This window comes from Phalacrocorax carbo, chromosome 4 (genome assembly GCF_963921805.1).
Source record: "Phalacrocorax carbo chromosome 4, bPhaCar2.1, whole genome shotgun sequence".
Lineage (NCBI taxonomy): Eukaryota > Metazoa > Chordata > Aves > Suliformes > Phalacrocoracidae > Phalacrocorax > Phalacrocorax carbo.
This window is the reverse complement of record NC_087516.1, coordinates 33,613,872-33,640,125: the sequence shown is the minus strand read 5'-3', so window position 1 is coordinate 33,640,125 and position 26,254 is coordinate 33,613,872. Positions and strand designations below refer to the sequence as shown.

At 38.4% G+C, this 26,254-nt stretch overlaps 1 protein-coding gene across 2 annotated transcripts in view; it reads right to left on the bottom strand.

Annotated features, from left to right (window-relative positions):
- The window catches only part of ZDHHC2 (zinc finger DHHC-type palmitoyltransferase 2), a 37,367-nt gene that overhangs the window by 6,141 nt on the left and 4,972 nt on the right, over window positions 1-26,254 (bottom strand). For both annotated transcript variants that reach the window (XM_064449503.1, XM_064449504.1), the window contains exons 2-12: window positions 20,310-20,336; window positions 17,025-17,119; window positions 13,738-13,858; window positions 12,750-12,819; window positions 11,140-11,172; window positions 6,180-6,300; window positions 4,670-4,802; window positions 2,079-2,205; window positions 1,779-1,871; window positions 544-653; window positions 17-94 (exon numbers count right to left, since the gene is read on the bottom strand). In XM_064449503.1, the coding sequence (XP_064305573.1) occupies window positions 54-94; window positions 544-653; window positions 1,779-1,871; window positions 2,079-2,205; window positions 4,670-4,802; window positions 6,180-6,300; window positions 11,140-11,172; window positions 12,750-12,819; window positions 13,738-13,858; window positions 17,025-17,119; window positions 20,310-20,336 (971 nt within the window). In that variant the 3' untranslated portion in view covers window positions 17-53. The remainder of the gene's footprint in view (window positions 1-16; window positions 95-543; window positions 654-1,778; window positions 1,872-2,078; window positions 2,206-4,669; window positions 4,803-6,179; window positions 6,301-11,139; window positions 11,173-12,749; window positions 12,820-13,737; window positions 13,859-17,024; window positions 17,120-20,309; window positions 20,337-26,254) is intronic.

Sequence of the window (26,254 nt, the reverse complement as noted above, 5' to 3'; positions counted from 1 at the left end):
CAGAATATTAACATACCTTTCCTTATATATTTGGATGCTTCTTTTAAGGGAAACTAGGTTTCATTTTCCATGGTTAATGCAGGATTGCTCATACCTTTAAAGACAAAAAAAATTATATTTCCACAGGAAAAGGTCTCAAGACTCTTTCAGCAAATAACACAGCCTTTAACTATCAATCATCTTAATGTCATTCCATTATTACCAAGTCTATTCCTGTTGTGTGCCCATTACATGGTTTTTCACTAGTTCCAACAAGGTGCCTATTCTGATATAAACAATTTGTTCCCAAAAGGATAATCAGGCTCAGCCTAAAAGGTAATTAGTACCCACTGGTGTTAGTGTTCTCAGTAACTCTTGGTCAGGTTTAATTGGGCAGGGCACAGCACCTCGATACATGGAACTTCCATGCATGCATTTAAAGTAAGCTTCGTGAATTTTGGTTCATGAATACAAAACCCAAGTGACCCTGGTCATTTTTACACTATATCCTCCAAAACGAGTTTATTACAAAATGAACCACTGCAGCACAAACCAATTCCTTACCAACTTTGCCCTTTTCAGCCTTTCCACTCGTTTCTGACCAAGACGGTGTATCCGTAAGAAGGTGGCTCTGGGAATCACGCAACGGCTTTGCAGGAAACAGGTGGTTCTCACTGTGACACCAATAAAAAGAACACTGTAGTAAACTGCAGTAATCCTTCATGATCTTACCACACATTACAACAGTGTGTCGTGCGCAGTATTTTCCCTACCTTGCCTTGCTTCTTTTCTGATGAATCACTACACTTTTATCGTTATGCACATTCACATGACACTGTAGTTGTCACAGATGCAAGCACAACCTAAAAATCAACTCCCTAGCACAGAACAGGGAAACATTCTGACTTTTTCTTTGACAGATATTATATATTAATACATGTACTTCAGTTCCAAATGCACTCTTATCCATATTCACTGCCACTACAATGAACCTGACACGATAAATAGTGAAGGGAACATCTCCCAAATCTCTTGCCTAATATAAGCTATGGATCACTGGGCTAAGATTTAAAATATCAATAAGCAGCTAGCTGAAATGTGATGTATTTCCTTTATGAATAAAAGATGTCAATATGATTCCATTATCATCTCTTAGACATATTCAAGTCTACTACACTCATCACACACTTCATTACATAAATGTCGCTAAAGAGTTACAATATGACATACTAAGCCATTATATTTGTTTAGTTCAAGGAACATCTGCATACTTTTCACACTTTAAAGATGTCATGGCCTTGAAGAATAAGGATTAAGAAAATGTCTCCTATTATCAGCAGAAATAAATCATGTGCATTTAATACGTAGCTTCTTGTGCTTCAGCACAAGCGTCGAGAACTGGGATTCCTTTGTGCGAAGCATCTTTTCACCAGGTACAAAGAAGCAGCCCTCCCTCAAAAGCCTTCCAAGGTAATACATCTGTATCACAGGCAGACCAAGTAACTGTCTCATATATATGCAGGACAGAATGTTATGGATGCTGTTTAGGCAGGCGAGGAAAATTCAGCTCCTGGGTTGTCACTGAACTGAGACAAACTTATTTCCGTAACTTTAATTGTAAGTCTGAGGATTAGCAGAATTACAGCCAATTAGCTGCTTAAAATCTGACTTGTATTTATTAACAGGATACTCTTCATTTGCTTACCACTTTTAAGTATCTTACACATGGTTGTATTTACATGTGCAGAGGAAAAAACAGAGTATCAGCTACTTGAAATTAGTAACAAAAAGCAGATTACTTTTTGGATGTTGAATTAAGACCACCAGGTGTGGAAGCTTGCTCAGGATCCTGATTAACGAGGCAAGTCGGGAAGGAGCAACCGTCCCCTAGACTGAAAAATTCAGTATTAGCGTCATACATAAACCAAACCCAAAAGCCAAAAACAAACCAAAACACAAAACCCCCAACCTTTGAAAACTGTTTTTTTCTGAAGTGAATATTACCGTGTCTTATTTCAAAATACTAACTACCCACTAAAACCTGTGGATCATGATTATTCAACAGTTTCAGCAAGCGAAGCATTAAAAACTGAGCATACCTTGAAAACACAGGCAGCAACCAGTATTTCTTCTCATCACCGAACACCTGCCTTAGGTTTTTGCTGAAGCCCAAGCTAAAGCCATTCTTGTCTGTTCTGTGACGAAATATGGGAGCTCTGAATACCTCTTAAAAGAAAAACATTAATTACATTTCTTTACAAGATAGCATGTTTCACTTTCACAGCAGTATTTAGGCAATTGCACCGATGATACCACCATCCAAGAGGAAAAGCTGTACTGCCCAAATGACAGAGAAAGCTAGTCCACTCATGAAAGCCAAAATCAGTGCCACACTGTCACTGTGCGTGCAGAGGAAGTCCTACAGGCGAGGAAGGGTGAAATTCTCCTCCACCCTCCTCCCTCATCAAGGCAAGGAAGAGTGAGGAACTCTCTTTTTATGTTATATGAAGATTTCAGCATGTGACTATACCACAAAGAGTGTTCAAGAAAGGAAAACCTAAACAAAGGGTTTACTACAAAAAGAGTAATGGAAAAGAAGAAAAGCTTAACCCACTTTAGTAGTAAGACTAGCTTTTCACACCTTGAGGTATGAAAATACTGTCTGTATTTACAGCTGCATAAAGAAAGCACTGCACTCGTAGACCCAGGTTATTCCCCATGGACATCCAACCTACATTTCTGGAGAAAAGAGCTACATATAGCTTCAAGGGTTGCAAAGTGCCTGAAGCAGAAAATTCATTCACTTTCCACCAAGTGACTGGTAGCCATTTAATCCCCTTAATTGGCTATATACAGTAGGCAAACTATGTCCTGATGTCCTGACAGTACAGCTCACACAAACCATGCTGGAACCATGCACAGATCGTCCTGCAGTAAATCCTTCGCTATGAACTGCTGGCAATGACATTCAGCACATAGTGTGCATTAGTTACAAGGTGTTTTAAAGAAGGGGGAAGGGAAAATAGAGATACACTTTTAGATGCCCATGTTAGGCTACAAAAACAGCTCCCAGGATGATTTAAGCACAATCTCACTGAAAGCTGTCAGGCTTCATTACCAAACTATGGCATATTCAGGGTTTCACATATCGAGCAACTTCCTGAAGTAAAATGGGAAGAAGAGACAAACTGATCTTTTAGAGTAGCTTAAGTGTACAGAAGACGTGGTATATTACCGGCATGGGATTCAGTTTGTTTTAAAAACATGAAATATTGAATTAGAACTGTACTGCATTTTTGTTACCTTTGAACAATTTTTTGCACTAAAATGATAAGAACAATTTATAAACAGAATACTTAATTACTTCTGTTCATTTAAGCATCATTAATAAGACTTATCCGCTTCTAAATAGATTGACAATTTTTTTCTGATACTAACTTCTTAGTAGATGATTTTTCAGAATGCTGAAGAAACCCACAAACCCAAGAGAAATTTTGAAGTAAAAAGCTTTCTTCCAATGATATAAATTCGAAGTTTTCCATTAAAACTACACTACACCACATATTAGTAAATCTGAAGAGAACTGGAAAAAACCAGATCAATTCATTGGCTTACTCTGATTCAGCTTTTATCAACAGAAAAGCTTTTAGAGATTTAGGAACTTGAATGAATACACTGCAAATTGGTGTCATTACGGTCCAGGATATAGACTGTATAGTACAGAACGTATAGTATAGAACATGGACTCAAATCTTCTCCACCTCCTTTTATTTATTTATTTTTTAAGATTTGTAACCAGACAAACCTGCATGCAGGTGATGGGGAATCCTGGTTTAACACTGATATTCAATGCAGTTATATATACACTCCTATAGTAGAGGCACAGGCCACCTTCTCTGAGCTTTTTAAACTTAACTCATAACAGAGTCCTTTCTATGAATCTATGATTATGTGGTAGACAGGACTCACAGCTGTGAAATCACCCTTCAGTTCTCCATGTTCATTTACTACTAAATATAGAAGCACTGCCTTAAAGTCTGTTCTTCGGTATCCGATCATTCCATGATGCTGACTCTTTGTGCTCATTCACGTTGACCAAAACTAACAACGCTAGGGCCACAATCAGCCTGCCTTCCAGATTTTTTTTTTCCTCTCCTTGCCTCCAGTACAGGCAAAGTAGTAACTGCCTTCCACAGCTTTTAAACAAAACTGTAGCCGTATTGAACACGGGGACTTTGGTTCCGCAGGGGGCATGGGTGGGAACAAAGCCCTGGAGCCACTGCCCTGACTGAGACACCACATCAGAGGACTCTGACCTGCGGCCTGGGAACACCAAACAAGCAGCACTTGTGTGAGCATGCATTAGGGTGTCTAACTTGTATTACGTGATCTCAATTTTTTTATTTATTTATTCAGTTTCTGTTAACAAGCTGTGGATGGGAGGAAGTGGGAGGAAGAGAGTAGGTTCATTAATAGCTTGGCCCCTTGGGCAAGGAGGAAAAGAGCCAGAACTTCCAGGGAGCACCAGAACTGGGGAGTCAGTACTGGACACTACCAGACCCAGGCACTTCTAACCAGGATCCAAAGACCCTGCATAGGATTGCCCACTTTTTCCATTACCCCCATACATACAGCATACATCTATTACTTACTTTTTGCTGTCAAACACAGAAGGATTAAATCCACTTACCTAATGTAGACTTATTCTTGCTGACAAGCCAACAATGATACCCAAACAGAGAAGACAGACTGACAGAAAACATAGCTGCAGCAAAGAATAAAAACATGATGTGGAACTTGGCTTGAGTATCAGGAAGGCCATTCTAAAAATAAAAAAAAATTATGCTGTTAGAATTGGGGAAATAGCTGTTTAATTTGATTATTAATAATCCTCTATTCAGCCAAATCAAATTCACAAACGTACCATGCAGCAGGAGTCTGAATAAATTAATTACACACCTTCTATGTACAGACAGCCGTGCTGTTAGGGTGTTAACAACATCTAAGTTCAAGAAACAAGGCATTTCTTGAGAAAGTATAAATATTGACAACAAGAACCTGCAATTTGGATCTGAACTTTGAAGTTTCTTTTAAAGAAAAATAATTTATCTTTACATAGATTGTCTTGTTTCATTAGCCTTTTCAGAATAGTCATATTATGGCATAAATACTGCAAACCTAAGAAGGTAATATCTTAAGCTGTGAACCCAGATAATCATAATTAAAATACTAGAAAATGTCCCTGAACCTTTCCATATCATAGCATTAAAAGAAGTTAACAAAACTATAGATAGTATAAATTCCCTCATAAACTATTCTCTAAATAATTAATAATTGCATACTTGTTCTACACTTCAGAATACTGTAGGAATAAGTGAACCTTCATAAACTATGACAAACAAAAAAAAATATAGAGGGCTACGATAATTAAACAAACTTTTGTACCTCGTATTAGGAGATGCTAGATTGCAATGTAAACCCTCGAATCTTAGACTTCTCACACAGAGGTAATTTGCTGGTTGACAGACGGCTGAACATGAGTCAGGAGTGTGCCCAGGTGGCCACGAAGGCCACCGGCATCCTGGCTTGTATCAGGAATAGTGTGGCCAGCAGGAGCAGGGAAGTCATGGTGCCCCTGTACTCGACACTGGTGAGGCCACACCTCAAATCCTGTGTTCAGTTTTGGGCCCCTCACTACAAGAAGGACATTGAAGTGCTGGAGTGTGTCCAGAGAGGGGCAATGAAGCTGGTGAAGGGTCTGGAGAGCAGGTCTTGTGAGGAAAGGTTGAGGGAACTGGGGTTGTTTAGCCTGGAGAAGAGGAGGCTGAGGGGAGACCTTATCGCTCTCCTCAACTACCTGAAAGGAGGTTGTAGCGAGGTGGGTGTTGGTCTCTTCTCCCAGGTCACTAGCAATAGAATGAGAGGAAACAGCTTCAAGCTGCGTCAGGGGAGGTTTAGATTGGATATTATGAAAAATTTCTTCACTGAAAGAGTGGTCAGGCATTGGAACAGGCTGCCCAGAGAGGTGGTGGAGTCACCATCCCTGGAGGTGTTTAAAAGACATGTAGATACGGCTCTTCAGGGCATGGTTTAGGAAGCCTGGTGGTACTGGGTTGATGGTTGAACTTGATGATCCTAGAGGTCTTTTCCAACTTTAATGATTCTATGATTAAAGACAGTATGTATATTAGAGTACTTACTGTCCAAAACTTGATAAAATACTGTAAATCTGTCGCAGCAATGAAGAGGCAATACAGTAGAGAGTAAGCCAAGAAGAGAAGAAAAAATTTGTAATTGGAGAATCCTACACAGTTGTTCACCCTGATAAAAAAAGTAAAATAAAAATGGAATGTAAAGGAAGATACATTCTTTGCTTTCATCCAATTTAGAATTAAACTCATTTACTCTAAAAGTTAATATCCGTATGTAAACCAAGTTTTGATTCCTATCTGCGATGCCTCAAGCTACTGAAATGTTTTTAGCTTCAACTCCTGAATTAGTGTAGAAATTCTAACCAAAACAACACCAAACCCAAAGAACCAGGTAATACGACCTTCAACAGTTTAGTGAAATTCAGTTTTGACTTATGGTACAAAATCTGTTCCCAGCACATCTGATGTAAATGTGATTGCAGTTACCTTTTTTTTTTGTTTTAGTTTTTAAGTAAGTTTAAGTATCCATGTTTTACCATTAGGCATACTGCACATAACTGGGACAGTTACAATCTCAGTTGAATTTTGTGAGCCTAAAAGCAGTCTCATTTAATCCACATCCTCCTTCATTAATCATGCTACATCTTAGTGTAAACTTTATTAGTAAGATTTTCAAACTTAGGAGTATTCACAGGAGAACCCTCAAATTATTTACATTTATATAAAATAATGGGAGCAACACTACTGTTGAGTAAACAGAAAATGTCCTTGATACGGAACATGACAGCAAATAAAAGATTAGGAACATTTAAATATCCATCCAAACGTTAAAATAAATCTTATTTTAACATTTTTACTTATGGGCTTCAAGTTCACCTGTTTCCAATTTTTAAAGAATTTATACATGATAATGAGCAAGTAATATACACTATCATCAGAGAGTCATGATGAGGGTACATTTACTACCATAGCAGCTTCCCATTAGAGGCAATATATTAAGTATTATGAATTTCAGAGCTCTGTTAAACATGTAATAATGTTACATCCACCAAATGAAAAATCAATTGGAGTGCTGCCCATGGATGGTTTGTTGGTAAGCAGCTTCCTTCTTACTTGGCTGCATTAAGAAACTAAAAAAAGTTATCACTGTAGTGCTAACTTTGACATAACTCTCCATATGAGTTTAAAAAAAAAAATCCATATACCTTCTTTGAGTAATTGATATTGCTGTCACAAAGATCAGCTCATTAAGAGAAGACTACATCCATGAAAGCACCTGCATGTTGAAAAACAATTCTCAAACAATAAGAAGGCGTGGCAAGTCTGAACAACTTCTTCTAGAAGTACAGGACAAGTTATTGCAACTATTCTCTTCTTCAGGGAGACAGTGATGCTCATGGCAGGAGACACAGTAATCACAATAGGGCAAAATCTTAAAATACCAAATAAAATTTCACTGTACACTACTGTTATCCATCCTTAGGGTGGTTGGGAAGGTTTCTTTGTTTTGTTATTGGTTTTGTTTTTACAGAACATGCCACCTTGGCTAAACATTAAATTTAGCATTGCCATTTAAACAAGCAGCAATAGCTAAGCATCTATATTAACTACAATTAAGGAGGACTCACAAGAGATTTTTCTAATTAAAAAAAACCCACCCAAAACCAAAACAGAAGATCTGTTTCTAAGGTCACCATGATTCTTACTGGAAAGTAAATTTACAATTCTCCACAGTGAAGTGTTTTCTTCATTAAATATGTCAAAGTTAGCAATTCCATGACAAACTGCAAGCAATTCAGATGCAAGGTTTCTATGATAACCCTACTTTACTTTCATGGTATTTCCTTTATGACAGTTCTTACTTTATGACACCATTTAATGAGGAAAGAAATATCAAGTGAAATGTTATTGACCAGAGATTAAATTTCTTGAATCAAAGACAGACTTCTTCCGTGTTGTTCTTCTGCATTACTGCACACAGCACACACATTAAAAACCACTTTCATAAATTATCCCACTCCCCGCAGTTTTGACAAAGCCCCAGACTGAGGAGTTCTTACTGGATGAGAATAGTTAATCAAAAGATTAAAGAGAAAGTAAACACCAATGTTTTATAGTTATGCTATTTGAACATGTAGTATTCAAATCATAAGACCCAAGAATGGTGGACAGATTTAAAGTCTAACATTTTGAGGAAGAGTAAAACTGACAAACGTACAGACAGCTTGCTAAATAATGGTGTGCTATTGCAGTGAAACATTCATAAAAAAAGAACACTGCAGGTTAAAATTTGGATTACAGATAACATTTAAAACAATTTATTTTCAAGTACAAGAGGAGATATCTTCCCTATCTCAAGAGTTAGTTTACTGAAAATGCCAGGCAAAAAACAACTTAAAAGGCACAGAAGGTGATGCAGCTCAGTTAACAAAAAGCATCACAGAATTAAGGAGATGTTAAACTCTTTTCAGATGACTCAAAAGATGAAGGAGAGATGTTTCAAATGGTTCCTAAGGTGTTGCTAATGTACCTTATTAATATTACAGTTGTTACATACAAATTATATTTTTGGTGCATCAAGCCATCGCATTCCTGCCTGCAGCTCCATCTATAGTATGAGTAGCAGGAGTGCTAGCATAGAAATCACTAATGCTTTTATTTCTGCATCACTCAAACCTTTTGGAGTAGTTAGAGGGCAATTAGCATTAAATATTTCTGTTTATCACAACACTGCCATTAGTGCAGGAGTGATAGCCAAAATAAAGCCTCCCAAAAAGCAGAGAACAGCTGACCTGGGGCTAGGACATGACTACCGCCTTACTACCTTTCCCTTCCTAGTGCTTCATTTTGCTTTCCCTAGCTTATTTTTACCTGTCCTCTCTCCAGAAATCCTTCTCCTAGCAGAATATTAAAATAGTAATTCCCATTACTGTTCCCCTCTCTCCCTAAGCATCACACAGGTTTTTTCCCACCTCTTTCCCACCAAACTTGCTCCCACCAAAAAATCCCCAAATGAAAAGCAAAGCAGGGCCTAATGATGTTTTCAGGGGGGCTAAACCCCACCCATTACACTGATTTGCACCATTACTTTTGTTGGTAAAATAGCCATGTGATACTTCCCAAAGACCCCTTGAACATGGGTCTTTAAAGGAAACTATAAAGTTTGATCAGCATGTGCGATATTTCAAAACTCTCTTGTCACTTCCACATAGTTAATTTTTTCAGGGTGAGCAAGGAACTGTGGACATCCTCTCAACTTAGGAAAAATAAAACAAGATAATACCTCTTTTTCTAGTGCATTTCTGTTATTTGGAGTACAAAAGGAACAATGCTCCATCAAGAAGCATTACACATCTTTCAAGTACCTGCTCATTTCAATTTTTTCCTTTTGCACCCATTGCTTATTAGATTAAAAACAATAAGCAAAGTAAATACTTTCTCAAACTGGGTATGTTTATGTTTCCTGAACATGAAGAGTTTGCAAACAGGTAAAATAAGCAAATGCTACTGAGAGGAAAATGGGGTTTATTTGTCTAGAGGTCTATGCCCTAGTGAAATACCACTTCTCTGCCCCTTTACACAACACTAGGGTGCTCAGTTTATGATTTGTTATTTGACACAACGGATTTTTATTCTGAAATTGAAGTTTACATGAAGGACATTTTCATGTACTATCCTAAGGCAGGACAACTCAAAAAATCCCAGACAGACCACAAAGCTTATGAGAAGTGTGTGGAACACTGGGAACGCTGAATAATAACAGTAACATTGAGACTTTTCACTGATGTTTTGTCAGGAATAGCCTGACAGCTATTTTTCATATAGTTTTCTTCAAGACAGCTATAAGAAGACTGCAGAAACAAAATAGCCTTTTTTCTTTTAAGAAATTTGTTCTGCATTTGACAGGGGTTTTTTTTTGTGTGTGGTTTTTTTTTCTACTTCTTTTAAGAAGCACACTACTAACATTAAGCATCATCAAGTTTCACACATGCTGACATCCCTACAGCAAAAAAAAATATGTAGGAAGTAACTTTACCCTATATTGTTAAATATTTATTTCAACTGTATCTACCACGCAGCTGCCGAATACAGGGAGATTCTTAAACTATGTTGCATTATGTCAGAGGCTGCTGTGAGGACCCAGACAAACAGGAGGAGCCCAGCAACCCTCGCTCCCCCAGGACAGTCTCCTCTGCCCAAGAATTTTATTTAAGGAGATCGAACCAGCTGCTTAGAACCATCTACCGTTCAGTTTGTCCAATGCAGGAGATTCTTCTTTTCTGATTGGTTTCATGCGGTGAAGAACTGCCATGTACCACTTAATCCTCTTAACTTGGACCTTACTAAACAATTATCCTTAATTATTTCTGTGAGATACCTGCCAAACTGACTTTAATTAATTACATAACCTGCCTACCCACTGGTTCCAAGAGCTGCTGAGAAAAGACAGGAAAACAAAACCACTATGCAGGCTGACACGGAAGCAAAAGGAGGGAGGGTTGGAGGGAGAGGGGAGAAAAAAATGAAAGAAAACAGAGAACCCATAAAACTAAAAGAGGTAACTTGCTGTTTCCAGCAAGCCCATTCAAGCTGTCCTGGGAGCTTCAGTAAGGGGAACAAAGCACAGCCCTTCCCTTTGGTTTTTAACTAGGGTAGCATGTCATCATTCAATGCAACTAAGCCACAGTAACAATCAAACTCAAAATCTATGAAGATGCAATTCTTAAAAGAATTTTCCTTACTGATCAGAAGTCTACCTCACCCTAACTGTAAACATGTCGTTATGTAACTCAAAGGTCTAAGAAAAACGATACGTGAACTTCTTTCCACATCTCACAACTAGGAAAAGAGGACATAGAGTAAATAACTCCAAAGGTCATGCAAGACCAGTAACTTGATGTAAGCATCTAATTCTAGGAATAGCGAAACATCACCTTCATAACAGGTCCCTCAAGAGTTTATTTTACCAAATCAGAAAGTAAGAAAAGAAAGCCATCCGTACACTCACCACGGGCAATGATGATCCATTTTCAAAATGCATCTTAAAAAAACCCAACAGAATTCCAAGCATCACAAAAGGCAAAAGAAAAACAAAAGTCAGAAGCACAGTCACATGTCAGATTTAAATTATTCACATACAGATTAAGAATTACGAATATGTACTATTGGTTACCTAATGTGTTTAACAAAGATGTCTATTTAAATTCACCTAATACAGTTTACCTACAAGTAAACTGTAGGCAACCCAAACTCAAAATGCTTGTTCTGTCCAGAGCTTAGTGGTTTAAGAAAATGCCATCTATAACTTCAGCTTTAGGATTTGGTTCTCATTCTGAATAGGTTTTTCAACTATGGTTTATTCTCTGACAGAGACTTAGAAACTGGGATAATTCAATTACTATTTACTTAGTGATGGAACCAAACGTATTTCCAAGTACATGATTTGCTTTTATAGAAATATATGCAGATACACAGGAGGTTTTTAAGAACTTACCTTGTATGAAAAATCCCAAACATTTTTGCAATTAAATACTCTCCATAATAAAACACGCACAGGAATATCGGATATAACTGAAGCAAGTGAATTTTGACAAGGTAAGGACAAAGTTAAGGTATTCTGCAAAGTATATTAACTAATGGCATTCTGCAAATTTAACCCACATTTCATAGGATAACACAGGTCACACTTTTTGTCTACCCTGCTCAGACACGAGAATGTTCCTATCTTACATTGCAATGACCATCCCATACAACACAACCAAGACCCTCTTTCTGCCTCAACTCAGTTACTCTTTTGCTGCCTCTGGGGTTTCGCTGGACTTGGAAAGTCATCTCTGCCTCACAATCTTGTTAGAAGGTTTGGTTTATTATCAGCTGAAGAGAATTTGCAACAGCCTTAAAGCTAAGAATAAATCAATCTTTGAGGAAGCCCCTTCTCTCAAAGTTAGAAATTTAAATCACTGGGGGCAAGAGTGGAGAAACAGAGACATCCAAGCTAACTGGAGAAAGGTCAGAGAAGAACAGCCAAATGAAAGATTAAATTAGAAAGTAATTAGACTTCTGGGGAATACAGAGGTGAACTTCATTTTGCATTAGACAAACAAAAACTTTATTTTACGGCCTCAGTTAGAAATGGGGATGCTTGGTTGTCTCTTTTGTCAAACAAAAATAACCTGCAAGTTATCCAATGAAGAATAGGATATTAAGTTTATTACCTCGGATAAGATGTAAGTGACATCATGATTTGACTGAGATGGGTAGTGATCTTTATTCAGATTCTAACAAAAGAAGCAAATTTTTGTTTACCAGCTATTTTTGGTTACATTCTTAAGGATACTTCTTTATTAATACTCATAATGTTTAACTATCAGGTAAAGAATGTGGAAGACCACATAATCCATGTTGGCAGCAAGAAAGCCATCAAATGATGCAGAGTAAGTTACAGACTTCCTTAGAAATAAACAAATACATACTAAACCTGGGGAAAAAATCTAAGGAATTAAAAACCTGCCAAACTGTTAAACCTGAAAAATCTATGCATAAAAAGTTAAAGCTTCCCTGTCATGAAAAAAAAAATCCATTTATTCAGAAAACCACTTATTTAAAATATTTCCTTACTTGTCGCATACAGAACAGTGATGGCAGCGATCTGGTTTTACAAGATGGCATCTGTCACAGTATCTGATTGCTAAAAAAAAAAATTCCAAGGTTAGATCTCAGTGTACAGTTATACATTTTGATTCCTGAAGCCTGTGCAAAAGTAAATACTAGCAGCTCAGCCCAGCAGAACCCCCAGGAAAGCATTTCAGCATGATTAGAAGCAGTTGCAAATACTGAAGCATTCTTTAAGTGCTTGCACTGCTGAATCTAGCAAAGTGAGCCCAAAAAGCTTAGTTTTTGCAATCTCTGCTAATCGTGCTAATCAGGGTTTTTTCTTCCAAACCCCCCAGCTCTGCAAAACAACCAACGAACCAATAAACCCCACAAAACTCTCACTAGACTGGAAAACCTTTAAAGGCTGTTCAACAATATAGCTATTTTAAGCTATTGTTCTAACAGCTTTAATTGACTACATGAGATTATCTCTTGGATTTGCTTAGCTAGCCAGCATTCATAAACTTACACTATCAGTAGGTTAAGATTAACTCTTAGTTTGGAAGAACTTCTGTTCTTGCAAATGAAAAACCAGCAAGTAAAACAGTAACAGTTTCTCACTGTGATCTACCTAGCTATACATGACATGCAGATAGTGATTAATTTTTTAACCTATGAAAGAAGAAATCTATGCATTTAAAGACTGCTACAGCCTCTTCTGCCATTTGTAGTATCATAACCTATTTCTTAACGTCAGTTTGCAAACATTTAGCAAGGCGTTTTCAATCCACTTTAAAATCCTAAATTGTACGCAGTAATTTACTTTCCAACAATTCTTCCACTGAATCAATGTAGCTGCATAAAGCTACATTTAAATTCTGGGGTACTTTATTATTTTATGAAGTATGAAAAGCAGTTCTGCCCTACGATCCAAACCCTTGATTTTTTTTAAATTAGTTTAGGGAGTACATCAAGACACCTGCCTTCAGTGTTCTCCTGAGCACCTATTTACCTCCAGACATTGTCCGTGTATAGATAGGAAGATCCTTGGCTGCCCGTCTTAAGACTTCTTGCTGGGATTCACCTCTAGGCTCCCTCTCTAGGGATTCCTTGTCTGAATATGATAGATGAAACTGGAATAATTTTTAAAATCAAAGATATATTAGCAAATTTCAAGTTAAGTAACTGTAGAGACATAAAGAGACAAAACCATTCATTATATAAATATGGATTAGCAGCATGTACAAGGTATTGCAGCAAATAACTCAGTGTTCCTAAGACCACTAATTTAGTTTATGACAACTGAAGAAAAAAATAATATTATTCCTGATTTGGTATTGATGCAATGCTGAATGCTTCCAGAAGTAATAAGCAACACTCTTCAAGAGGATGATCAAGAGCTTACCACTGCACTGAAAACTCAGTTAATTTACTTCTGTAATACTAAATATTAGCTAGTGAATATAAGCTAGGGATCTCAGTCTTTAACTGAAAGAAAATACGCTACTAGTAACAGCAGAAAAGATAGCTTTATTTCTCTTCTGGTGTCTGGCAATTTCCCTTTTATTCTTTGCCACTGGAGAGTTGCTGGTCTCTTCATGCAGGTGTTAGGATGTGCTTTTACTTCAGAGGTCAGCCAAGAGAAGAAAGAGACGGGTGCCCCGTCAGACAGAATAACCAAGTCTTAACATCTTCCTGCACAAAAGGACAACTTCTGTTGCTGCCCAAAATGGCAATAACAAACATTGCTCTATTAAGAGCTGACAGGGTAAAAATTACTGAAAGAGACACATGGTATACATGAAGTGGTCCAAGTTTCTTATACCCTAAAGTCCTCTGCAACACAGCAACACGGTCAGCTTTGACACTGCAGCTTCTAGAAATGGGCAGGTACCGAAGTCTTTGGTACCTCTATCAGAGAAACAGGATACAAAAATCACCTCTGAAAAGAAGTCCGCGTTTGGCAGGAAGAGTGGCTGTCTCTAACCTGCCCTGGAAACAGAAGCACTCTGTGTAGCATTTATCTCTACAGAAAGGCTAGTCATTACAATAATATTTTTTTTTTCCTAAATGAAAGTGATACATGTGAAACTCGGAAAGCAGACAGACACATATAGTTAGGAGCCTATTCTCGCCTCTGGAGAGAAGGCACCACTCCACCTTCCTGACAAAACTCTCAATCTTCCAGCAGAAGCTGGAGGTTCACTGTTTAGCATGAGTTTCTCAGGTCACCTTTCTTTTTTTTCCCTAGCAAGAATACACTCTTACAACACCTGAATTGATTTCTGTTGGGATACATAGGGTTTCTCACTGCAGAAACTGGTTCTGAATATTGTGGGTTTTTTTTTCTGGTTTTTTTTTGTTTGTTTGTTTGGGTTTTTTTTAACGCTTCCTATTTTGTTGTACACAGAGCTATTGCTTCATCATTTGGTACTGGCTCTTGGAGTAGTCCTAAGCCTACAAAACCTTCCTGCCTGGGAAACCCTTCTCTCCCACCTTCGTGCAATGCCTGTATATAGCTGGTACACACAGGTATGAAATGGCAGACACTAAAGTGAAGTCCCTCAGAGGATCTTAAAGAGAAACTGCAGCCGGAGCTTTAGTGCTTTTCATATGCATAAGAAGTTGAAATATGCTTAAAAAGAAATATACAGCCTGTGTGGTGTGCACCAGCTGCAGTATTCACGAAAAGAAAACACAAAGGCTTTATCTGTTTTTCAGTCTTCAAACAAGTATTTGCTATAGTTGGTAAGTCAGTTCAGCTAAGTTGAAATACATGCTTTTATGCTTACAGACTTCATCCTAGAAACTGGAAGCCAAGCAGTAACTTAACATTACCAAATACTCCAATTAAATCTTAAAAATACTGCTCTAGCAGATTAGGAAAAAGACGTAGAACAACAAAGATGTCACTTACTGCCAGCAACATTGTGTGTAAATTCAAAGAACACAAACACCACACATTGCTTTCTATTATCCAATTTCAATACTTTGAATATCCCATTTGAAGTTCTCCAGCAGCACTGTAAGATGGCTTTGGAATCCCACTATAATTACTAAGGATTTGTCAAAATATTTTGGAAGTCTTTTATTGGCATCAGCCCAGTGACTTGAAAACTCTTCTAATTATCACTACAGTCACCATATACATGCATATATTTGCTATGTAATTACCAAATGAAATAGGTTCTTGATATATTTCACTCCTCTCCGCCCCCAAGCTGTAGTAAAGACTGCAGTGTGAAATTCAAGGAAGATGCCAATTGCTTTGAATTATCTACTTGTTTCCAAAATTACGTATCTTATTAGTGAATGAAAACTATTCAGAAAAAAAGAACTTCTGCACGACACACAGCAGAAATCACAACCCATTTATTTTGTGTTGGCATGGCAGTTATAGGAGCTAGAGTTGTAAGTCCACGCCCAAATAAGTATTGGCTTTGTGGGTATTTCAAACTCCAGAGGCAGCCATAGCATGATTCCTCTTGTCCTCAAAGGTTGTGTGACATAGCACCTACTGAGGACTGTGGCGTTTCTGTACAAAGAGAGGATGAAGAGGCCAAAAAATTGCGCTAGTTGAACCAAGCTGCGTGGGGAGGATTTTCATCAAGGCTATAGACAGTTTACTCCTTTTTTTTTTTTTTTAAATGGTAGAAAGAATGTGAAATCAAAATAATAAAAAACCCAAATACTGTGCTAAAAGCAATTATCTTGAGGCTGGATCACACTGAACATGGTTTTGTATCTTAATATTCTCCAAGACAACTGGATCCTTCTTTAACACTTCTGTACTAGCTGGACTTAGTCTTGGGGTATGTATTTACTCAGACCTTTTTTCCATGCAGCTGTCCTATACTAGCTCCCTTCCTGCTTAGGCAGATGTGGCTTCCCACCCCCAAGTTCCTTCATACCAAAACAGGTGGGGAAAAAGCTTTAAATCAGAGGACAACAGACAGATGCTGCCAGGCAATGTAAGTCTTAAACACAGGGAAACAAATTTTTTGCCCACATAAAAGTGTTATATTCCAATGCAAAGATTAAGCTGCTAGTTGAAATAACTAATGTTTTTCAAGTGGAGAGGTCTTTTTCCTTCTTAATATCATAAATATTATCTAATTTTTAAAGTCTTGGTGATTACGGTTTGCAATCTGACTTATTCCTATTAAGAAGCTGCAACTACCATCTGTATTTGTTTACACATTGTAAAACTACAACAGATCAGAGTCTAAGTTATTAAAATACTACAATATCAGGCATTTGACTAGGCTATTTCAGAAACAAAAGTTAAGTTTATCTTACTTCTTTTGAAGGATTCATTGGTAGCGTAAAGATGGTTTTCCAGTATGACCAGACGAACAGCATGAAAAATATGTGGTAAGCAACCAGGCACACAACTAAAATAAAAAAGGAACAGAATTAATACAAACAGACCATTGATATTATAGTACTTCCAAATGGATGCTGTATGTATCACAGATAGTTACTCTAATAGATGTAAATACATAGGCTCTGCAAAAGCTTTGCAACAAAAATTCTGCACTGCAACTTTACAGGAGACAAATACAGACTGTGTGGGGAAAGTCATGATACAGGCTACATACATATATTACAACAGGTTGAGGGGAACGGTTAATAGCCTATTAGAGCCCCATAATTATGTAGCAAGCACTCTCCCTTTATGCATTTGTTAAATCTTATTTAACTGATGCATCTCTTCTTTTTAGCTTTATAAACAATGTAGGGAGACTGCTAGCCATGCAACCAAAAAAACCAAAAACCAACCCCAAAAAGAAGTGTAACTACCTAAATAGTGACTAGACTGAAGGGAGTCTTTGAGTGGATATGCATATGATACCTGAGCAGTAATCATAACCAGTTAATTCATTTTGCTAGATTTTTAGAAGGGAGGACAATAGGGTGGTTTTTAAAAACCTGCAGGTTCTTTAAATTCAAATGTTCATTCACTACTGTATATTCTTTACAGCCAGTGATTTATTCTTAGAGTGTTTTAACAGATGCCAGTCAACATTTACCACGCTGAGTTGTTTTACTAGAATACAGAAGGTAACATTAACTTTTCCAAAGAGCCTGCCATAGATGGATAGGTGTTTCCATTTAAAAGCTCTCACTGTACCAAGGGATTCGCTACAGTAAACAGTAAATCCAAAACTTGTAGCCCCTATTAACTTGCTCTAATGCACAAGAAAGAATATTTTCTTGGATTTTTCTTCCTCCGGCAGAGAGGCAGCAAATCAAGGACAGCTAGGACAGCAACAGTGAAAAATATTATTTCCCTGCTGAACAGATGAACACAAATCATAGAGAGCTCAAGATTACATGAAAGCTACATGGTCAAAGTGTCTTTATAAAACTTCTATAAATTCATAAGATCGCAAAAAAACATCATAACGTGAAACTTGTATACTTTCACTAAACATTCTGAAATATTGCCTTCATATAGTTAGCCCAGGTTTTTAATATATGTAATGCTATTCAGTGCTAGAGAGTTTTCCATAACAGATGCATGATGGTTGGATAAATGCAGGGACGGTACCCCAGCATGTTTTTTTATTTTGTAATTTTGCCTCAAAACTAATGCTGAATAAATATTTCTGGTGTTGAAGTTTGTTTACTAAAAAAGCAGCAACACAGTAAATATTTATTTACTCACTAGGCAGTCAAAAAATAATAAACAAAAGCTAACAAAATCTGATGAGCAACACTGTACAAAGCTTTTGGGATGACAGGGGAGAAGAGCCATATGCCATGTCTATAAACTGAAAAAAAAAATCTCATCAGTATAACTAAGTGATAGAACTGGGCTCCACATCAAGCACAAACCACTAAATGAACATCTTGTTATTGCACAAGCATCTGGCAGGAACAGTCCACATTTTTATCAGACCATTTCTATCCGCTCTAAAAAACCCTGATTAACTCAAACAAAATTGGTATTTTTTAAAACAGCAGTATATTAATGGCATAAAGTGAGGGCAAGGTAGGGCAAGTTACATCAGTTCTGTACACTATGTGTTTACTAATCTGCATCTATGTTTTATTGTTGTGAGAATAATGGTAACCTTGGCTGATAAGAAAATTCTTTTTTCATACAGAAAATACCCACCAAACTACTGGAGGAAGACAAAATTTTGGCCTAAAGACACGTTCCTATGTTTACCCTTTAAAATCTGCACAATACTTATGCTCTTTTGTTTGCTCTTGCACCTCAGTTCTCCAACTTGGCCCAGCTCCCGACTGGTGACTTCTCCCAGGCTACCTACCCACCAGCTTCCCTGCACTGCAATGGAGACCCTGAGCTACCCAGCTGCTCCACTGGGTCTGTGGGCATTTGAGAGCCCAACATAAGAACCTCAACTCCCTCGAGACAGAAAAAGAAGAGCTGTCCACAGCTCCCTGGGCAGAAATCCTTCTATTTTACAGTTTTTCTGAAAAAAAACCCCAAACAAAACCAAAACCAAACCCAAATGCTGTATCCCTTGCTTGAAGGCAGCCCATTTACCAATAGCTAGCATAGCTAGAGTTGCCTGGAAATTTGCAGGAACCTGTAAGCGCGCTGAGCTCCATCTGCCCAGTTTTCACCCCTGAAAACACTCAAGGCAGAAGCACAGCCAGAGTAAATTTCTCTGGACTGTCTGAAGCTCACCACGATTTTGAGCAGCTAAAAATAAGGAAATTTAATGTTCCCCAATGCATTTGGCTGATAATTCTAAGGTGCTTCGTGAGCAATGCCTAACAACACACTCATCTCCCCCACACACACTATGGAGCAGCAACAAACTAGAATTATTTCAAAGTCTGCAGGTGCTGAAGTTTGCAGATACACTCATGCACTCATATGGCAGGAGAGAAGACTGAACTGAAAAAAGTCTTTCAAGCAGATGTTTCTTAATTGGCAAACACTTTTTCTTACTGGGGGAGGCACCAATTACTTAATAAAACCTTCTGGAATTACACAAACGTAAAAAGCACACAATTTGTCTCCTAACCCCCAACCCCCTTCTCCAAAAGCTCCGCAGTCCCACACTTCCATGTTGTGCTGTATTATTAAAATAGCACCTGGAAAAGCAACCTAAACATGCTACAGCCTTGGGGTAGGAACTCTAATGACAGCTAATCAGGCAGTTTTATTATCTTCTGAAAAGTTTATGTATCTGAAGGATTCTGCTTCTTCGAAGACACTGGCTGAAAAGAAACTGCAAAAAAAAGTCACCTCCCATTTAAATACATTGCACTCTGCAGAAACACCCTGGTCATCTTTAGAAGTCCTGGTTTTACAAGAGCTTTCCTTGTTATGAATAAAATTTTTTAAAAACAGGATATAAGGATTATTTTAGTTGACGCTTCAGAAAGCCAGTAAGAAGAGCGAAAAGTTCTAATTTTTCTCATCTCTATTTGGAATGGCTAAAGCAATATTCAGGAACCGCAGGATAATAAAAGGAGCTGAGGAACACAAAAAGTAGAGTTATTTAAAACAGGTTAGATCTGTATCTCAATTCTCCTAGTACACTACCACACTAGCCTGATATATGAATTCCACTTATAAACAGCTAATAAAAATCTTACCTTTTTCTCCAATATTTGTCATTGTCACTGAAAAATGAGAAAAAAGGAAAGAGTAAAAATGGTGTTTAAATAGCAAATGATGTCACTGAATATTTTAAACTTTTGTTTTTCAACCAAAGAGGGAAGAGTAATCATCGAACAATACAAGCTTAAGGCCACACACTATCAAGCTTATCTGCTGTGTACCTTCATCACAAGAATAGGTAGATAACGCCAATTGCTTATAAGGTTTTTGGCTCTCATTCCTGGGCTCAGTTCCTGAGAACTAGGACTTCCATCTATCTGAAGTTGCCCAAGTTTAACCCAAGAAATGCCACCTCTGAAGAACAGTTTTCTTTAACTGTGGTTTTACAGGTTTTATTGTTTATATATGTTCCATTCTTGAGATGGAGGTATCAAGACTCCAAAACTGCTTTTGCCAGCAATACTCGGTGATACCTTAGACCTCCAAGGCATGAATATTAACAGTAGACAAAAGTTGCATTTCCTTTAAGAAATTGCCCATGGATTACAGGACCTGGGGATAGTAAGAGAGTGAGAAAGGTGCAAGTATGTCAGTCATGGAATGGAGTACACAGGTATCATGTATCAGTCACTGCATTTATGAAAGCGAATAAATCTTTTTCTTGCACCTATATTCCACTCTTGGTCATATTACTAAACAAACAAACAAAACAAAACCACACAAACAAACAAAAAACCCCAACAAACAGACAAAAACAACAACAAAACACACCAAAACAAAAAAAAACCCCACCCCACAACAGATCTCTGATAGATCAGAAACTCCCAAGTGGTCAAAACCTAATGGTGCTCTTCCCTTTCCAGCCAAACCACCCCACTACACATTTATCCATCCCAATTAAGCAGCCTACAACCTGTCGTATACTGGCATCTACAGTTGATAGCAAGAGGACAGTAGCTATAAAGATCTCTCATCCACTCTTGTTTTCCTAATAAAAATGGCTGCACAAGGCTGGTCTTCAAACAGCAGGCACAAGGCATCTCCTGCTGAAGAGCTAAGCAGCCATGCCGTCCTACTCTGATGTATTAAACTTAGGCTTGTTGATAGAGTGAAAGTCACTATTTAAACACATCTTGCACAATGCAAGATGTACCATGGGTCTGGTGCTGCTCAACACCTTAATGACTAATGCTCTGAAAGAGTGAACACTCATGAAGTTTACAGATGACACCACCCTGGGGACACCAGCCGGTACGCTTGTGTGCAGGACTGCCAACCAGAGGGACCCAGCCAGGCTGCAGGAATGGGCCAACAGGACCCTTATGAAGTCCACCGAGGACAAAGGCAAAGCCCTGCGCCTGCAAAGAAACAACTCCTCACAACGATACAGCCTGGGGACGGCTGGGCTGGAGCAGCTCTGTGGAAGAGGCCATGGGGTGCTGGTGGGCAGTCAGCTGAACGTGAGCCGGCAGTACCTGGGCAGCAGAGAGGGCCTCCAGCCTCCTGGGCTGCGTTAGCAGGGACATGGCCAGTAGGTCAAGGGAAGGGGTTATCCTGTCTGTGCAACACTCATTAGACCACATCTGGAACACTGCAGGGCTTTGGGCCCCCCAAAACCACAAAGACAAGTCCAGGGGAGAGCAACCAAGCTGGCAGGGGCCAGATCGCTTATCCTCTGAGCAGAGGCTGCACAATCCGGGCTTGTTCAGCCTGGAGAAGACACAGCTTTGGGAAGTCCTAACAGGACCTCCAGGAAGGCATTGAGGAGGTGGAGCTGGGCTCTTCATAATGGTGCAGGGTAGGAGGACAAGAGCCAGTACGTGTAACTTGAAATGAGAGGATCAGATTTCATACCAGGAAAAACTTTTCCACCATGAGAACAGTCCACCAGTGGAGCAAGTTGTGCAGACATGTTGTACGGTCTCCATCCCTGGAGCTTTTCAAGACTCAACCAGATAACACCCTGAACAACGTGGCTTGACCTCACACTTAACCCTGCTTTGATTAGGAGGTTGAACTAGAGGAGCTGAGGTCCTTTCAAATATGAATTATTCCATGACTCTATAATTATAAAATAGGTCTATTAAAATAGAGGTTTGACTATAGCTCTACCAAAAATGAGCATCTACCTTACCTGAGGGGAAACAGTAAATAACCATGTTTATAAACATCACAAAAATCAGAAAGATCCACACAAGTTGCATCAGTCACTGTACAGAAAACTCTGTTCTGCCCCCAGTTTTCTAGTTAAGCTAAGAGAAATATTTAGAGCTTGGTAAGTCAAATATCCATCTAGACAACTGCTAGAGAGAGCTGAGGGAACATGTATACACACTTGACTCTGAGGAGAAGAGATGGCACAGTACAGTAATGCACAAGAACTTTAAGTAATTTTAAGTAAACAGTCATCCATCAGAAAAAATCAAAAGACATCTTTAGAGCTGATGTGTAATTTAAAAGTGCTGGAGCTCTTAGAGTAGGACAAACTAGCCACTACACAAAATCTTATTTTCTTTCTCCACTTGGTATGGCCAGCAAGGTGTGCAGAAATTTTGCCAATCTTCTTGGAATAACTACTCTCTGCTAATTAAAAAGCTATAGCCAAGCATAAATTGCAGAATCACCAGTTTCAAACTAAAGCCTGATTAACCAACCTTTCACAATGATTCGTGGCATTTTTCTCTCCTAACAGGGGAATGGCATAGAACATTGCTGTGAAAGCAGTGGTCATCTTTTCTCCCCCCCCCCCCCCCCCCACCTTGAATAATGTGTATTAATTAATGTGTTTGAGACTTTTAACTTTTCTGCACATCTGTAAGTAAAGGACTAATACAACTAATAAATCAAAATTTAATAATTTCTACCTGACTACAAGCCTACAGCTTTTCAAAATTTCTGTCCACCTCTGGGATGAAATGCACTCTTCAGAGCCTGCATCTGCTCGGAGGACAATGTTTTCAGCTTTTGTGGTATCTAGCTTGGAAGCCACATGTTCCTGAGAGTCAGGAGCTGCAGACCATACAGGCTAAAATGTAACTGCCCAAAGATGTCCAGTTAATCCCAGCAGAGTAAGAAACAGGTTTTTTGCTACATCTTGTCGTTTTAATCTCTTTTACTGAGTATTACTCAAGAGTTATTTCATACGCTCCTGAGTTGCAACCACTGTAAGAGACCGAAGTAGAAGAGGCAAGGCTGAAAGAGATGCCAGTATCTTTAACCTTACCTTCTTTTTTCTCCACTCTTACTGCAACTGGTCCTTACGAGGAGACTGGCTGCGCTGCTTAACAAACATCCCCTCGGACAGTGACACAGAGGAATATGGAAGATATCAAACAACCTGCAGCTTTTCACAAAGTGAAGCACTACTCCTTCTGCCTATGTCTTTTAAAATTACCTTTGACGAAGGTTCCCTGAAGGAGGTATAACTTGTGGGAAGTAACAGACAGGCATCTGCAATACCACCGGACCAGGGAGGAAATAAAGGGTTTTTTTTTCTGGTTTGATTTGGTTGGGGTTTCTTTTGCACAAATATGGCAGAATTTACCGGGGTTGGGGGGAAAGCCCTTACAAATCAAACTCTATTTAAATTTCTCTTAAAATTTAAACTTTCTCTATTTGTAGAATGACCATGATACAAAGGCTTCTCAGGGTAACCACAAGATGATTATAGTTCTAAAATGACACTATGTAATTTTAGCACTAGTCCATGTAAGTGTATGGAAAATAATTTTCTGACACAAAAAAAAAAACCCTCTAATTTTGGGTTTGATCAAAGAAATGTTTGCTAGTGTTCCCACCTTCTGAACAGCACATGATATATTTGTTTAAACCAAATTTTATATTTTTCAGTAGATTCAGTGATGCAGCTTTGCTATATTATTCAATAGTATTTGATCATATAGTCTTCTGTGAATCATTTATATTTTTTTCTGGCAGTTTTCTCATTTCTGTTCCAAGGGGTTATATTCACTGCTGGCAGTGCACAGAAAAGTAGGTCAGACTGTGCTCCTGTCAGTAATAAATACCAGCTTAAATGCTGCAAATTCACCTACTGGTAGTCAAATGGCATACAAATAATAAGGGTAAAAAGCATTTATGTCTACAATGACTAAAATGAACACCAAGGACCCACCAATCCCAACCATTAAGCAATTACTACGATCTGGGAGAAAACAGGGTAAAACCCTTTGAGAGAGGAATGGAATGATACTCCTGTGTATTCAGAGATGGAGATAATTATAAATCCATGACCTGTCTTCAAGAAGTCATTAAAAAGTTACAGCTCTGTTTGCCTGAGATACTGCAGGGTCCAATTTCATTAAGAATCAGCCCTCCACTGCTCAAGCATCAGGATGCCATTTACAGTTCAATACTAGCAGACTATCACATAATTAGAGCCTCTCTGTTTCATTACACAGCTTGCAGACGGTGCTCATCAGAATTAGGGATCAGGCTGGGACACACGCAGGACATCGGCCAACGTAGATGCCAATTTCCTGAGCCAGAAACATCGTTCCCTGCTCGTCCTGAGCCACAGGCTGCCAGAAACAGGAACAGCACATTCAGTAGTCAGTGCTGCTAAACAGCCTGTGCTTGCAAAAAACAGTGACTGAGGACAGAAAGTTGCATTACAAAAGATAGGAAAAAGTCCAACACCCAGAAAGGACACCCAGAGAAGCCTGGGGAATTCATCCCACACTTGCTAGTAGCCTCCCTCACTGGGAAGAAGCCACGCAGCATTAGGAATTCTGCCTTGGCAAGCAAAGAGGCACCACAGTATCTCAAAAGTACCTGCTATGACTCCATCACCAAATTAGTTTGCTAGGAGAAGCCACATTATTTCCCATTTCTTGAACTACAGCTCATTTTCTCTAGAAATCTTTATTCTCACTCACCCATAGAAAAATTAAGTAGGCATCCATCTCCATGTAGCTAGAGACATGGCAAAACACATTGCTACCGCAAACCCCAAAAGATTTTGAAGGACAAAATTCGTGGAAAAAATCTGCATTGGTTTTCTAACGTTTAGTTTTGCTTGACTTCTAAACCCAAATCAAAGTTCCTGAATGGTAAATATAATGGCTAGATTTTAAAAAAAGACATGAGAAAGCAATTTTTTAAAGCTTTGATGGAAGTGGATATACAAAATTTTGCTTCCATATTTTATGTACATTTCTTAAATATTGAAAACTTTGGAATGGGAAAATAAGATACATCTGATTCAGAAACTCTGCAGCCACATCTATAAACAGCTGTTTCTCTCAAAGATTTTATACAGTTTAACATCTTGGATCTGATTCATAAAACTAAGTCTATATTTTATCTTTATAGCACACTGATCTATAGATGCAGTTTAACCCAGCTCTCTGTACACATAAAAGTGTTTTACAGTTGTGACAAGTGTTCTATCCTTGTCTGCAATAGTTCTTTATAAAAAAATCAGTTCTTGCAATAAAACCCACCTCTTTGCTAGACAGCGCAGTGATTTGCATTGATTCAGAGTGACGAGGTAGAGACTTTGCTACCAGTGCTTCACTTCAGGACAAAAGTAACAGAAATGTTTCTGGGAGATTTGAGGTTGGCATAAGTAGTCATCAATACCCCATATATTTGGATTTCACAGTAATAGTGAATGTTTTGGTAAATTCATTTTAACCCTGTGCCCATCAAACTACATACGTCACCACCCACCTACAAAGCAGCAAGCTGCTATTTGGTAGCTTTTTAGGTAAGGTCACAAACCCACTGCTTTTGAATTGAGTATGCCAAAGAATTGATCTAATCTTTCTTCCTTACAAACTTCCCATTTACTTACCAAATCACAAGGACTAACTAAAGAGTGAAGACTGCTTCTAGAGAGTTGTATGACCAGATCCTTTTTAGCAAATGAAGAGCACTCCCTGACAAGAACATCTATTCAAGCTGTTACATATATCAAGCGGTGTTATATCTTTAACTGAAAACACAATCTTATCTAATA